The 15337-nt window shown below is 35.0% G+C and overlaps 1 protein-coding gene across 3 annotated transcripts; it reads left to right on the top strand.

The window, feature by feature from the left end:
• The first annotated feature begins 225 nt into the window (after nt 1-225).
• Nucleotides 226-15122, top strand: LOC130630676 (single-stranded DNA-binding protein 3-like). Of its 3 annotated transcripts, none has more exons than XM_057444256.1 (16): nt 227-443; nt 714-786; nt 2131-2192; nt 7485-7569; nt 8074-8160; nt 8346-8423; nt 8548-8601; nt 9533-9608; nt 9765-9832; nt 10186-10262; nt 11008-11044; nt 11247-11298; nt 11468-11481; nt 11974-12025; nt 12941-12972; nt 13491-13600. In XM_057444256.1, coding segments are annotated over exons 1-15 (984 nt in total). In that variant the 5' UTR covers nt 227-276; the 3' UTR covers nt 12943-12972; nt 13491-13600. The 3 variants fall into 3 exon arrangements, with proteins under 3 accessions (XP_057300238.1, XP_057300239.1, XP_057300237.1); XM_057444254.1 differs by having other exon boundaries at nt 228-443; nt 11974-12013; nt 13491-15122; XM_057444255.1 differs by lacking the exon at nt 8346-8423 and having other exon boundaries at nt 226-443; nt 11974-12013; nt 13491-15122.
• The last annotated feature ends 215 nt before the right edge of the window (nt 15123-15337 follow it).

The raw sequence follows: 15337 nt of genomic DNA, 5'->3' as shown, positions 1-15337 counted from the left end.
TTATTTATTACTAAGTTGTGTCGTTTCGTAGGGGTGGCATTGTTTTACCTTCAACCTTATGTGGTTTACTTTTAAAACAATAAATTATAAAATTTAGATAAATGGATGGCTGACTTCTTAAATCCCAAATCAGAAACAAACACAAAGAGGTCTGGAAGCTAGGTACTAATCTTGATCATTGGGATTTGTCTTTGTATCGCAGGATGAGTCTGGGTTATAGATTCTAGCATTTGTTATTAGCCGGGTGTCGGAAAAAATAAAAACTCTTCGAGCAAGATGATTAGAGAGGCAGAGGTGCCAGAAATTGTCACACAAGCCGATCTACCTAATAGTATGTTCCCAAATAAACAAACCGAGAGGACGAATAAAGGCAGTACAAGTAGTAATGGGTCGACATCTTCAGTTTCAAATTCAACATCAGCTGAAACTCAAGCAACTGAGAAGTAGGTTTTTAGTGACGCAAAAAATAATATTCACAGTTTTTGCACTTACGTACTTAATTTGCACCTTGATGTTTTTAAGTTGATGAGAATTGACATCTGTATTTGTACAACATTTGCTTTGTGTAATCTTACTATGTTGTGATTTAGTTATACATATGGTTAGCTAGCTAATAATAATGAAGTTGAAGCGAAATAAATACTTTGTTGACATGTTGCCTTGCATGAATTTAATTTGTAGTGGTTTAAGGGTATTGTTATTTTGTTGTACAGATTGGCAATGTATGTTTATGAGTACCTGTTACACCGTGGAGCAAATCGAGCTGCACAGACATTTCTAAGTGAAGTAGGTTTTATATTTTCACTCATCTGTCATCACTTGCAGCATTGTTTAGCTAAGAATGTTATATATATTTATTTATATATTTTATGTAATCAGCCTACTAACTTTGAAGGGTATAACTATATATTGTTTCAAGAAAGGACTAGGCTTTTTTTCATTTGAGTAACTATACAACCGTCTTAGGTCTAGATTGTGTCCACAATATTATGAGTACCTGGTGTCCACCGTGTTGAGAAACTAAACTGGATTTACAATATTTTTATGAAGATTTGTTCTCTTTAAGATCTTGTAGTTAGCTCTTCATAATTTAACTGCTGCTAGTATTTTGAAGAGCTGTGAATGCCCTCATTTAATGCTATTTTGTATTATTGAATTGTTTGTTTTCGCCTACTTGGCCATTGTATGTTTAAATCTATTTGTAGCTTTTTTTGTTACAACGTTACTAAAGCGTTATCTTAGCAGTTAAAAAGTTAAATAATAATTGACTTTGTTTTCTGGCACCCTGCATTAAATGCGAAAATGTTTAAACATTAACAATTCAAGTATTGTCTACAAATATTAAATTAAAGCAATATTTTTGGATCTTTTTGCGATTGTATGAGCATTTTTTAATCATTTTTTTGTGTGTTGTTATCATCTGATACCATTGTCACTATCCATTTCAAAGGCTTGCCTTTTTCTTTACTTTGACTGGATATCTTTGATTGTCGTAGATTACTGTTGTCTGTTTTTACCTACAATATTTTCATATGCCAAGGTAGCCCTTCATTTCACACTAATAAAAAGATGCAGGTCATGATTTACCCCATTTTAGTCTGCTTTACTGCTGGGCTGTTTATTGCTTTACATAGTTTTTGCAGGGTTAAATAGTTCTGGTAGCCAATTTAAAAGCAGAGCAGATAGAAAATGCAACAAGATGCGAAAAACTGCATAAGCCATTCTAAGGATATTCAATATGCAAGATGACTTCTTGCAGTATTCGATAAGCCCATGAAAAAATCCACTTAGGCAATAGAACAATGAAATAAATCAAGCATTTTCTGGAAAAATTGTTTACTTATTACCTCTAATGTAGATCTTAAAACGCTGATCAAAAAAATGTATAGGATCATGTACTTTTGACAAGCGATGATGTCGTCATCAGCATGTCTGTTCTGAAACAAGTGGGTTGACTAAGCTTTAGGGAATTGGTCCCATTTTGGTTACTTATCCAAGCAGAAGATGATGTCAGTTATTTTCACCTGTTCCCAATATATTTAGCTTTAAACTTATGGTCTCACTGTCACATGCTCAATACATTGTGCAGTAGTATATTTGTTAACTAAATATTTGTTTTATTTTACACAGATACAATGGGAGAAGAATATAACATTAAGTGATTCACCTGGTTTTCTACATAATTGGTGGAGGTAAGCACTTCGTATTTAAAACTTATTTGATTCTAGTAGTGGCGGCGTAGATTAGTGGTTATAGCGCTCGTACTCTGTGCGGGAGACCGGGGCTCGATTCCTCTTGGCAGCGATTCAACATGGGCGAGTGAATGTTACCATAACCTCGGGTTTACCCAAGCCATGTGAGGGAAATTGGGGAGATGGCAGACTGTGTGGGCCCTTGGATGTTGTCGGGACTTGTCTAGTAGAGCACTGACCCTAATTGGTCAGCGCTCTACTAGACAATTGGTGCAATTCAAAATAAGCATTAAATACTCTAGGACTCTCCATCTAAGCCATGACCCCTCCTGGAAATAATAGACGGTTATCTCCCTTGATGTTTGTGAGGCTAGCCATGTAAAATATGCACATCTATCTGTCTCATCATCATCATCATTCTCGGCTTAACGTCCGTTTTCCATGCTAGCATGGGTTGGACGGGGTATATTAATGACCCTCTTCCAATCTGATCTAGACTGTGTTAGATCTAAACTCAACTTCCTCTCTATCAAGTCTGTCCTTATAACCTCCTGCCAAGTCTTTCTCGGTCTGCCTCTGGGCTTTGCCCCAGGAACTATCAAGTCTCTACACTTTCTTACCCAATTATCCTCCTCCATTCTTTCCAAGTGCCCCAGCCAATTCAATCTTCTTATCTGGATAACATCTTTAATTCTACGGAGACTTAGCCTGCTTCTTAGCTCATCTGAACTCTTTCTGTCTCTCAGACTGGCATTACACATCCACCTAACCATTCTCATATCATTCCTTTCTAAACGGTCAAGATCTTCCTGCTTCACTGCCCATGTCTCACTACCGTACAACATAACACTTCTTACACAGGCCTCATACAACCTACCTTTTCCTCAATTGACAGGACTCTGCTAGTCAGTAAAGGAAGTAACTCTCTAAACTTTTTCCAAGCAGAACCTATCCTGCAAGTAACACTTCTTCCAACACCCCCTTCACTGCCCAACATATCACCTAAGTAACAGAAGTTCTTAACTATCTCTAACGAGCCACTGTTGTACATCATTAAAGCTGGAAATACTTCATTCTCTATAATCTCACCTTTGCAACGCTTGCATACAAACTGTATGTCAGCTCTTAACCTTCCACTAATACTACTGCACTTCTTATGTACCCAATGCTTGCAAGTCTGACAAAAAATTGAGTTACTACCAACCCCTTTCCTGCAAACTCCACAAGGCCACTTTCCAACTACAAGGTCACACTTGGCTGCAATGCTACTTATCATGACTTTAGACTTTGCTGTGTTTACCTTCAGCCCTTTCTCTTCTAGTCCTTTCTTCCACTTCTCAAACTTTTCAACTAATTCTTCCATCGACTCTGCTATGAGAACCAAATCATCTGCATACAATAACTCCCATGGACAACCTGTTCTGAACTCCATCGACAGCGCTTCTAAGACTAGAATAAACAACAGAGGACTAAGTACAGAACCCTGATGTACACCAACATTTACACTAAATTCATCACTAAGTGAATCGTTAATCCTGACACAACTTCTAGCATTGCTGTACATAGACTGAACCATCGTAACTAGCCACTCATCCACACCTAATTTTCTCATAGCCCACCAAATAACTTTACGTGGCACTCTATCAAAAGCTTTCTCTAAATCTACAAAGGCAAAATAGAGATTCTTTCTCTTTCCTAAATACTTTTCCTGAAGCTGTCTGAGTAAAAATATTGCATCTGTTGTGCCACGCCCTGGAACAAAACCAAATTGCATCTTATCTATATCAATTCTTTCTCTAAGTAACTTTTCAATCACTCTTTCAATAACTTTCATTACTTGATCAACCAACTTCAAACCTCTATAGTTACCCCTTTCTAATGCATCACCCTTGCCCTTGAAACAGTTCACTATTACACTCGACTGCCACTCACTCGGAATAGCACCATCCTTTATAATCTGGTTAGCAAGACTTGTAATAAGCTCAACTCCAATATATCCAGATGCTTTTACCATCTCTGCAACAATACCTGATACTCCTGCAGCCTTGCCAATCTTCAATTTCCTAATAGCCTCCACTACCCATTCTGTCTTGATCTGCATAGCTGGCCCTTCTACGACATCATCATCAGACAAATTATCCTTGTCCCAATCAAACTCAGTGTTAAGCAACCTTTGATAATGATTCTTCCAAGCTACCCTTTTCTCCTCCTCTGTGCTAGCCAAAACACCTTCATCATTACGTATACACTTCTCACCTACAATATCTTGATTAGTCTTCTTCATTTGCTTTGCTATCTTGAATACCTCATTGCGCTGGTCTTCCCTTCTTAACACATCTGCAAATCTGTTTCTCTCTGCTTCTGATTTTGCCTTATACACTGCTGTACGAGCGCGACGCTTAGCTTCTAAGTAAATATTTTTACTACCACCTGACTTCCACTCTTTCCAAAGTTTCCTCTTTTCCTTTATACACTGGTCAACCTCATTATTCCACCACCAGGTCTGTCTATGTCTAGCTGGTCCTTTCGTCCACCCACAGGTATCATCAGAAGCTTCTAGAAGACAATTCTTCAAAGTAGTCCAAGTACTTTCAACATTGTCACTATCACATTGACTATTGTAGGCTAACTGCTGAACTTTCGCACTAAATTGTCTTGCTACAATCTCTTCCTTCAGCTTCCAGACTTTTCGACGGGGCCTGTACTTTCCCTTGGCTTCTTTAACACTCTTCAAGATAATATCACAAACCAACAACCTATGTTGGGAAACACACTCTTCCCCTGATATAACTTTCACGTCCTTCACCACTTTCTTGTCTGACTTTCTAACCAAAAAGTAATCTATCTGTGTCTTACAACCACCTGACTCATATGTTATCAGCCTACTCTGTCTCTTACTAAATGATGTGTTGCAAACCACCATGTCCGTTGCCATTCCAAACTCAAGCAATCTCTCCCCTTCCTTATTTCTGCTCCCAAATCCATAGCCTCCATTATCTTTATCTTCCTCACTGAGTCCACACTGTGGAGCATAAACTGACAGAAAAGTGACAATCCTATTACCTATCAAAAACTTTATCACTATAATACGACTATTAACACGCATAACATCTATTACTTTTTTTACCCACTTCTCCGCAACGAATATGCCAACTCCTCCATATCCATCACTATTACCAATCCAAAAAAGCTTATACCTTGCCCTCCTACCTTCCACAAATCTCACTGAAGCTCCTCTCCACCTAACTTCCTGAACACAACACATATCAACAGATCTACGTTCTAACATTTCAACTACTTCACCTGCTCTACCTCTCAGAGTACCAACATTTACACTAGCCATCCTCAACCTAGTGTTATCTACCTTGTGATGTGATAGCTGGGTAACGGTCTGACGATGCTCACATCTGACATCTGTCCTACCCTGCGCGACACCTTCACTCCTTAGAGTTCCAGCCCCGTTTACGCAGTTTGTCTGATCAACTATTCTTACGGGCATTAATAAAGAGTTTTGGCATTGTTTTACAGCTGGATGCCCTTCCTAGCGCCAACTGTTCACAGACCGGACTGGGTGTTTTTTGAAGTGACACCATCACTATGTGGCATTTCATGGGACTTCCACAATCGCCCCTTTAAACTAAGGTATGGTGGAGGACGTTCAACTCCTCTCTTGTCTCTTAAGGAGACCCTTCACCTGTCTCTAAACAATATTTCTTGAGTTGTTTAGGTAAAAACTTCATGCACATTTGATTTATACTTCTGATATTATCAAGCCATTTAATGTTTTGTTTATCAATATATCATAATTTTTTTATGTACAGGCCTGTCATTGAAGGCTACATTGGATTGTTAGTTGATTTTTTGCATATAAATAGAGAACAATAGACCTTAAAAAAACTCTTATCTGATTAAACCTAGCTGATTTATGCACGAAATAAGTCAAAATTGTAAAAAATAATAGTATTAAGGACATTTCTCAGGATAGGATCATTAGTGCAGACACATAGTAAACAACTTACCCTCAAAATGACGAAGTCAGTTTTTTGAGAATTTTTTTTCGGCCTAATAATATGGGCAAATCGATTCAAAAAGTTCAAAAATATGGATTTATTGATTTTTTTGAGGATAGGATTATTAGTTTTTTTGGATGTTTAGAATCCAATTCATTAAAGTTTTACTTGTTTAATAACGTTTAACACAAGTATCATCATTCATCATCATCATCATTCTCATACATTTTAAATAATCCCTTGTTATGATTTTTTGACAATTTTCTTCTTTGTGTAATCAAAATTGTGCTCATTTTCACTTTGAGGTATAAATTGTACAAGTTATTTTAAACACTATCGGCAATTATTGATATTTTTCGGTATAGTAAATAATACCTTATAATAATACGCTACTACCATGTGTCTTTGTCATTGTGACGTTTTAAAAGCTTTTTGTTGATATTAGTACATTAGTTGAGTAATTATTAGTGAAGTCATTGCATTCCAGTTTAAGTTAAGGCTAAATAACTTGACACAGATGAAAATAACTGATGTCATCTACTGTGCAGGGAATAAAAGGGGACCGATTTCCCAAATCTAGGTCAAACCTTTACACCTCAATATCTCTGAAACCATTTATATTGCATTTCTGTCTGTAACAGGACAGTATATGTGTTTATTTTCGTTAAAAAAATGTATGTCTCTAATTTTAATTGAGAAAGTAGGCGTCATAACGTCAATAACGTTATTTAAATAACGAAGCCATTGCAATTCACTAATAGCTTTGAGGCAGAACAAACTTGACGGTGTTCAAGGTGGCAGTTATGTCAGTTTTTTTTTTACCAAGTAAGGAAGGGGACCCAAATAAGAGGGACCCAAATAAGAGCTTTGCATTTTGCAACATACATGTTGATGACATCATCAAAAAACCTTTAAACCCCAATATGTTTTTAATCGTTCATCTTGAGTGGTTCAAGCTGTACATAAAGAGGCAATGGTTACCGAGCTTTTTTTAAAAAAAGTTTTATGCCTTAACATGTCATTGCTATGCTAACGTCATCAAAATTCAAATGATGGGTCTGTTTCGGGTTTTTTTCTGCCCAAACAGATTTTTTCACAGGCTTATTAGCTAGTTTTAAATGATATTGAGCATGGTTATAATTTGACATATTTGGCCATGATCGATGAAACACCACATGGAATAAATACCTGCGAAGTGAAAATACCATTCATCATGCCTATGTACACAAGAACTTGCAATTATAAAATATACTGCTGCTACAAGTATTAACTCTTTTCATAGTGTGTTCTGGGACTTGTACTCAGCTGCTCCTGAAAGACAAGACCCACATAATCACAGCCAGGAAGCTAAAGCATTTCATGACTTGGTAGGAATATTTTTGTGCAGTCTTACTTATTCTCTTAAGGTTACATTTGGTGAATTTTTTGTTGCAAGGTTGGTAATTTACATTAAGTTAACTTCTTTTAAGCAAAGGCGTATGTACAGCGCATGGACCATAAAAACTATGTGCATGATTGGTAAACAAGCACTGTGCCTAAATGATTAACTTTCGAAAGAAGAACATGCAAAATATAAAAAATTTTCTTATTACTTATTTTTATGATTTTTTCGTAACACAACATGTTATTTAAGCCCAAATGAAATACTGAAAATAGTTCTAGAGGAACATGCGACTAGAAGTGCACATTGTATTACCACGAAAAGAATGTTTTTTTTAACATCAACATAACATTTTCAGCATATGTTTTATGAACTTAAAGCTACTGTTTTGATTGCCATTCATAACGTGATATATTGGTATATTAATGTATTATTACCGGCATCCTTTTGCTGGAAAGTTCAAATAAATGCAAAAGTGTTTATGATATAGAGTGCTGGGAAGTCTCCAAGTTATGTTCCACAACCTACAGGAGATATGTCAAGCATGGGAAATATGCCACCTGGTGGATATTATCAGGTAAGACGAAATAATATCTTGGTGTGTTATTGAGTTAGTATTTTACAAATCGAAATTTCTGGAACTTTTTATTTTCTTCTGTTGCAGTACCTTTTGTTTATTTTGGTTGCCATGGTTTCTTCAAAATAAATATCACAGCAGTGAAATAAAAGACATGGTGCTTTACTACATTATCTTCTCTTTAGCATTCTAGACCACCAAGTTTATCTAGTGCACAAACATCTCCACATTCTCTTCCACCACAAGCAATGATGCCCAACCATGTATGCACTTATTAAAATATTGACAAATGAAAATATTAACATATATTAAATATTAACAAGTCTAAATAAGGTACACACTAACTTGAAAAAATATTTGTTATTTTTTGTATTTTATTTATTTTAGTTCATGAACAACAGATATAACATGGGTAGACCTTCAATACGAATGCCAAATCAGGTTAGATTTTATATGTTACCTGAAATGGTGAAATTTTTTGCAGGCAAATTTTTTTAAGATATCACAAAAATGAAAGGTGAAAATTACGCAAATTAATTTTCATACATAAAATTTCATTGAAAATATTAAGTAATTACTTGAAGATCATTTCAAAGTTGAAATTTGTGAACTGGAATGTCAAGATAAAGATATATGATTTCCTTACACATTGCAACATAGAATCTCTTTACATTACTTCTAGTTTGAGAATCGTCTTTTCTCTATGAAAATATGTTGTTAAGGTACAGCAGAAATCAATTTGTTTAAATTATGCAACATTGTTGCAAAATGTGTTTGTTAGTACCATCATAGACCATAGTTTCCATAGACCATAGCAATTTTTCTTGTAATTTTGAAATAATAAAATTTCGACATTTTTACCTCTGTTTTATAGCAAATTAATGACAGACCAAAACAAACATTTTAAATGACAATGCATTAAAAAAGATTAACTACAATTGTATTCCACTCTGGATTGGTCAAAATGTGATCGTAGTAGGATCAACTGTATTCCACTCTAAAACCTTTAAAAACTTGTTGCAGGAAGCTTAAATATTGCTGTTTTGTATTCTGCTGTTGAGTGTATCCAAACTGCTTTCAAACAGTAGGTGTGGAAATCATCAAGCAGCTGCATAAATGACTTAAATAAAAAGAAAGAAATTTAATGTTGCATTAATATTCAATCTTAAAAAATATTATTTAAAAATCAATATTTCAGCATGTACTAACAACTACAAGTCATCCAAAGTAATTTTATAAAGTTCCAGAGCAAACTGCCGGCTTCTAAAATGGTGGCTGCAATTAGATGTTAAAAAGTTTTTTTTTTTTTATTGCACAGTTGCTCAGATTGTTTTCATGCATTTGTTTAACAAGTATTAGTGCTTGTATTTAGTCGATGGGTCCAGGAGGTCAGTCTCCATTTTCAACGATGGATCCTTCTCGTCAGCAACAAGCAGGCTCATATCAAAGTAATGCTTCTTTTCTTAACTTATGAATTATCATCACTTATTATTTGTGTTTATTTATTTATTGATTTCAAAATAAATCTTACTTTACCAGCAAATGTGTGAGAAACTTGCTTAAACTTTTCAACTGTAACATTTCAACCATATGAATGTTTATAGCATCGCCGATGATGAGTCCAGGTGGAATGAGAAACTTCAGTAATGGCATACCACCAGGTGTTCCACCAGTAAGTTGCAATTTAATAACAGCTGCGCTATTCATGATTTGGAATTTAGATTCTTGAAAAACCAGAACAAACACCAACATCAGTCGCATCTTTACACTTAGATCGATATACATTTTGCCATAACAATTTTGTATTGTGCAACCTGCTTAAGATTCCTACATGTGATTCTAAGGGGGAAGGGGGGAGGTATTTACGTAAAATGAAAGATGTCAACATTTTTAATTTTTTAACTGAGCATTCAGTTAGTGTGCTTTCTCTATTTACTCCATTGCAATTCAGTTCTAATATCTTTTAGAAAAAAGCATCCAAGTCTAGTCCCAAATCATATCTCATTTGTTTTTTTAATTCCGTAGAGTTATAATCGCATACCTTCCATGTCCAATGGAGGAATGATGGGTGGTGGACCTATGGGACCGACGAATATGCAAATGTGAGTTTACATATTATCGATACTAGTAGTATTTTTGTTTTGGGAAAATTATGTTTTAAAATCTTTAAAAACTAAGTTAGGTGGAGCGTCAAACATCATGTACAGGCAGTGGCATATAGAATCTGGCATTCCATCTGCAGTATAGTGATTGGCGGCTCCGCCGTAATATGTGACAAGAACAGATTCAGTTGTTTTTTATAATACCAAAGTTGTACTGTGTCGTTCTCTTATACTTTTTTAATCGACAACCAGTAATAGAAACAACAGCAACAAGAAACGAGATAGACTGAGAAAGACTTTCTTGGAGGTAATAAGAACAGACTTGATGCAGAGGGATTTTAATTTAGAATTAACATGATCTAGATTCGATTAGAAGAAGGCCATTAATATAGTACGTCGAACCCATGCTAGCATGGAAAACGAAGGTGAAGGCGAGAATGATGATAATGAGGATGAGAATGAGGATGATAATTGACGATGATGATGTTATTCAAATTTTTGTTGTATGTCAGATAAAAAAAATTGACATTGACACACAGAAGTATCAACGTGATATATATATTGCTAAAGTTTGCCAAAAAACCATACCATGCTTGTTTTAAATACCACAAACTAATCAATTAAACGTAAAAGTTTAAAGATAACCACAAGGCATGTAAAAAAGAAAAAAAGTAATATAAAAAACATGCTTGAAGTAAAAGTACCACAATAATTTAAGATTCCCATTTTTATTTTTTATTTGCAGGGGACCAAGGGCGCCTTGGAGTAACCCACCAACACCGGTGAGTATACTTGTTTTTACATCGTTATCCTGTGGAAACATCCACGGTTCCACCCAACTTACATTACCAGCTATCAGTTTCTCACCCATTGTACATATTCCGACCATCGCTATTTCGTGCGTTTCTAGCACAGGGTTGCGGTTTGGCTGCCATTTTGAACAAAAGAATGTAAACAGTTTTAGCATTAAATTTCTCTTTTTAGAGTCCGTTAACGCCTGGACCACCACGAACACCGATACTATCGAGTCCTCAAGGTATTGATAGATTACATGTTCTAATGTGTGACGTGTCCTTTCTAATCGAAATGTGACAAGTGACAAGAAAAATAATATTTAAGCTTTAATGTTTTTAAGTTTTGGATGCTCCTTTTCGCATGTACTTTGTTGAGAGTTGGAAATGTCTGATTTTTTTTTTCTTTTTTAGATCCAACGACGCCAGTATGTGTGACATTTGGTTAATTTTAAACGTTGTTTGTCTATTTGTTTGTCTGTCGCTTGTTTTGTGTTTACTTGTTTATTCAGACCATAGAAGTCTTTTCGTTTCAGTAAACTTTCATTTATTTATTTATTTTTTGTGCCTGCTGTATTTTTCAGTTGAATGTGAGTTCCATTGGTGTTATTTTTGTTTGTCTTTTTTATTGTGTGCTTGCTTTTTGTTTTAATTAAATTGGTAAGGTGCAAGCATCATAAATTAGTGATAAAAATAGCGGATAAAACCTTAAAGCTTCCTCGGTCCTGAAATTATTGTGCCTGTTGATTTCAGGGGTCAGGTAAAACAGTGTAACTTTTGATGGAACAGAGCAAAAAATAAGATATTTTTCAGCCGCCGACGGTTAAAAATTCTGTTACCCTGTTTGTTTATTTTTATGTTTACGTTTCTGTTGTCTTTTTGTTTTTGTTATTTCGTTACTACATTGATTATTTTTTTAGTTTGGTATGGATGCGTCTGAACCTCAGTTACCATTGACAGGTTTGTGGAAATGTGTGTCTATGAAACTTCTTTTTTGTTTAGTTTTCTCACTTTTTATGGTAATAAAGACATTTGTTATTAGTGCTATCAATATTTCCATGTTCCTGTGATTTCTCCTGCTATCTGTTAAACATCTTCATTTCAAAAATTATATTAACAAAATCCTTAAATTATGGTTTCAAAGTATGCTAGTTGAGCTTGGAAGCAGTTTAGAGCAGTCTCGGTTTACAGGACAAATAGCAGTGTCCTTTCAAATGTAAGGAGCCGCCTGGATTTGTCATTGCATTTTTAGAGAGGCGGGAATGTTAGACAGGCGGGAGTATTAGACAGGCGGCAATATTAGACAGGCGGCAATATTAGACAGGCGGCAATATTAGACAGGCGGCAATGTTAGACAGGCGGGAATGTTAGAGAGATGGGATTATTTTTACAAAGTAATAAAATTGAGTAATATTATTTTTGACGAAAAAAAAATCGTATTTTTAAAAATATCACAACTTTTATTTGAAACCCTAACGAATGTATACAATTTCGAATGAAAGCATTTTGACATTAACATTCGAAATTGTTGTAAAATTCTACTTACACTGTTATGCGTCGGAAATATGGAAAACGTCTATACGGTACAAACTCGATAGAAATTATAGCAATCTGACATGTGGGATTAAAGGTGGGATTTTTGTCAACCCGTGACGAAATGGCAGTTTTACTAGAGAGGCGGAGATAGTAGAGATTCGGGTATAATAGAGTTAATACGGTATGTCATGTGATATATTTCGAATTCTGTTTTTGCAATAACCTTTATTTAACGGACGAAAACACCGATTTGTCTAAAATAAAATAAATTTTGGCTGGTGAAACGTAGCAACTTGAAAAAAAAGAATGTGTTGACACGAAGTATTTGACGAATTTCTTCTTACCTTTCAGAACCGCCAGACAATTTAGAAGAACTTCCAGCGGTGAGGACTTTGTATTATGTTTCTCGATGTGTGAGTGTATGTTAAACCTGACCTGATCTGAATCTGAAATTTGATCATTAGAAATTGTGGCGTTTTTCAAGGGTCGGGTGAATGTTGTGGTGTTTGTAAGGGCGGGGTGAAGAGAGGGTCGATTTGCTAATTTTTTTAACCGTAACTAACCGTACCGTAAATTACCAAAACCTAAGTTGATAGTAAAGACTGGCCTTGTAAGGTTTATGCGTCTTGACCATGGGTTTGATATTCACAGCACAAAATTTGACTCAGTATCATAAGAAACTTTTTATAGTACCATTTTATAAAAACTTTGCCAACCAGTCAGTATACTAACTGGTGTTTTGTATCAGTCAAGTAAATATTTTTAAAAATTATTCTTCCGTACACTCGTCTCAGTGGTACAGGTTTAACTCAATTAGAAAAGAGGATAAAATTTCAGTTTGTGCACTCGTTACAGACGTTTGAGATTGTTAGCTTAACATGTTTAGTTTTATCAACTGTAGGAGTCCACGGAATCAGCTGCTATTCAACGCATCAAAGAATCGATGAAAGAAGAAGTCAAGAAGTTCGAATCCGACAACCCGCATGATTACTACAACATGCATTGATTTAAATTGCCGAAATAAAACATGAATGATTTCTTCATCTACGCGATTTACTTGAAGCGCCGAAGATGTTATCTAGTCCTGGGATGAGTTGGTGCAATGCATTGTTTTAAAGTGCAAGGTGGTATCTTCATGTACCAGGAGACATGAATTTTAACGTTGTCACAGAGCATGACATTTTAACTTAGTGTAAACATTTTTAACAATTATGTTATGTGTTTGTGTGTTTCACTGTTAAGGTTTCTTCCCCTGTTTTTAATAGAAGGTCATGTGACCTGGTGTCACATGAACGCTTTTGAACTCTCGCTATCTCGAACTTTTAAACTCTAACTATCTCCAACATTCGAACTCTAGCTATTTCGAACATTCGAACTCTCGCTATCTCGAACTTTTGAACTATCGCTATCTCGAACATTCAACTCCCGCTATCTCGAATTTTTGAACTTTCGCTATCTCGAACATTCGAACTCCCGCTACTTCAAACATTCCAACTCTCGCTGTCTGGAACTTTCGGTATTCGGAACTGTTGAACAGATGTATCCGTTCATATACTATTCATCTAACGTATACGTTATCCCAATGACTTAACTCTTCTTATTCCCCTGCAAAGTGTTTAATATCAAATGTTTTCTGTACTTTGTTTGTTTATATATCCTGCTCCCTCCTCCGTGGTGTAAAATATTTGATTTTTTAGAATCTGCATAGCTAAAGCAGTGGATTTGATTTTTATATTTCCTGTTCTGTATTTTCTATTTCTGTTCTGTAAAATACTAGTTGCGGATAATTTGTAATTGTATTTTAGGAATAATTATCTGCTGTTATTTTTACGCTTATGTTTGCAAATATATATTGTCATCAATTTAATTGTACATAGTATATAAATACAGTGAAATATGTGGAGGAGTGTAACCATATATAGTAATAGGACATAGAACCTTTTTTTATTTGTTGAAAACGCAGAAAACGTCGTAAATAAAACTAAATATTCAATTCGAACGTTCATCTAAGCTCGTTACTGCCTTGACTTAAACAGTTTTTTTATTTTGCAAATATATTTCTTAGTAAGTGTGGCCAAGAAATTGTCAACTTGTTTTTGCGTTTAATTTTTTTTATGGTTACTTTTTTTGTTGTCATGGTAACTTGTTTTGTTGTCAGTTAACAGTTTATTGATAAATTTATTTCCTGTGTCACGTGACAACAATATTTTTTAGTTGTTATTTTACTCTTTGTTATATTCATCCAAGCGAGTGTGAACAGACCTCAAATTGTGTTCTAAAGCGTTAAAAATTAATGACTTTATTTTTGTTTCTTTGTTAGCAATTATTGTACTTATTTTATTTTCATTCTGTCCGCTCAGTCACGAATGTCAAGAAATTCAGTGAAAATAGGCGGTAAATTCGGGACAATTTGAGGACAATACAGTGGATAGAACGTTTTTATATTAATTTTTATCATTATGATTTTGTTTTCATTACAATGTTTTTTTTATTCCTTTGAATAAACTATTTAATAAATCAATCAACTTAGATATTTGTTAGAACGTCTTCTTTTTTATCTGTAACTGAATATCTTGAGAAAGGGTGTGGTAATTTTTCTTTTTATCTGTAACTGAATATCTTGAGAAAGGGTGTAGTAAGATTGGAAGGTGAAGAAATTAAGAGAGTAAAGTTCCACGTCAACTATGATTACTGACGGAATTCTGCCACGATAATGTATGTGTGATTGTCATGTTTACATCCTGAATG

This window comes from Hydractinia symbiolongicarpus, chromosome 2 (assembly GCF_029227915.1).
Source record: "Hydractinia symbiolongicarpus strain clone_291-10 chromosome 2, HSymV2.1, whole genome shotgun sequence".
NCBI classification, from domain to species: Eukaryota; Metazoa; Cnidaria; class Hydrozoa; order Anthoathecata; family Hydractiniidae; genus Hydractinia; species Hydractinia symbiolongicarpus.
Note: the sequence above shows the minus strand (reverse complement) of the source record. Positions and strands in the feature narration are given on the sequence as shown.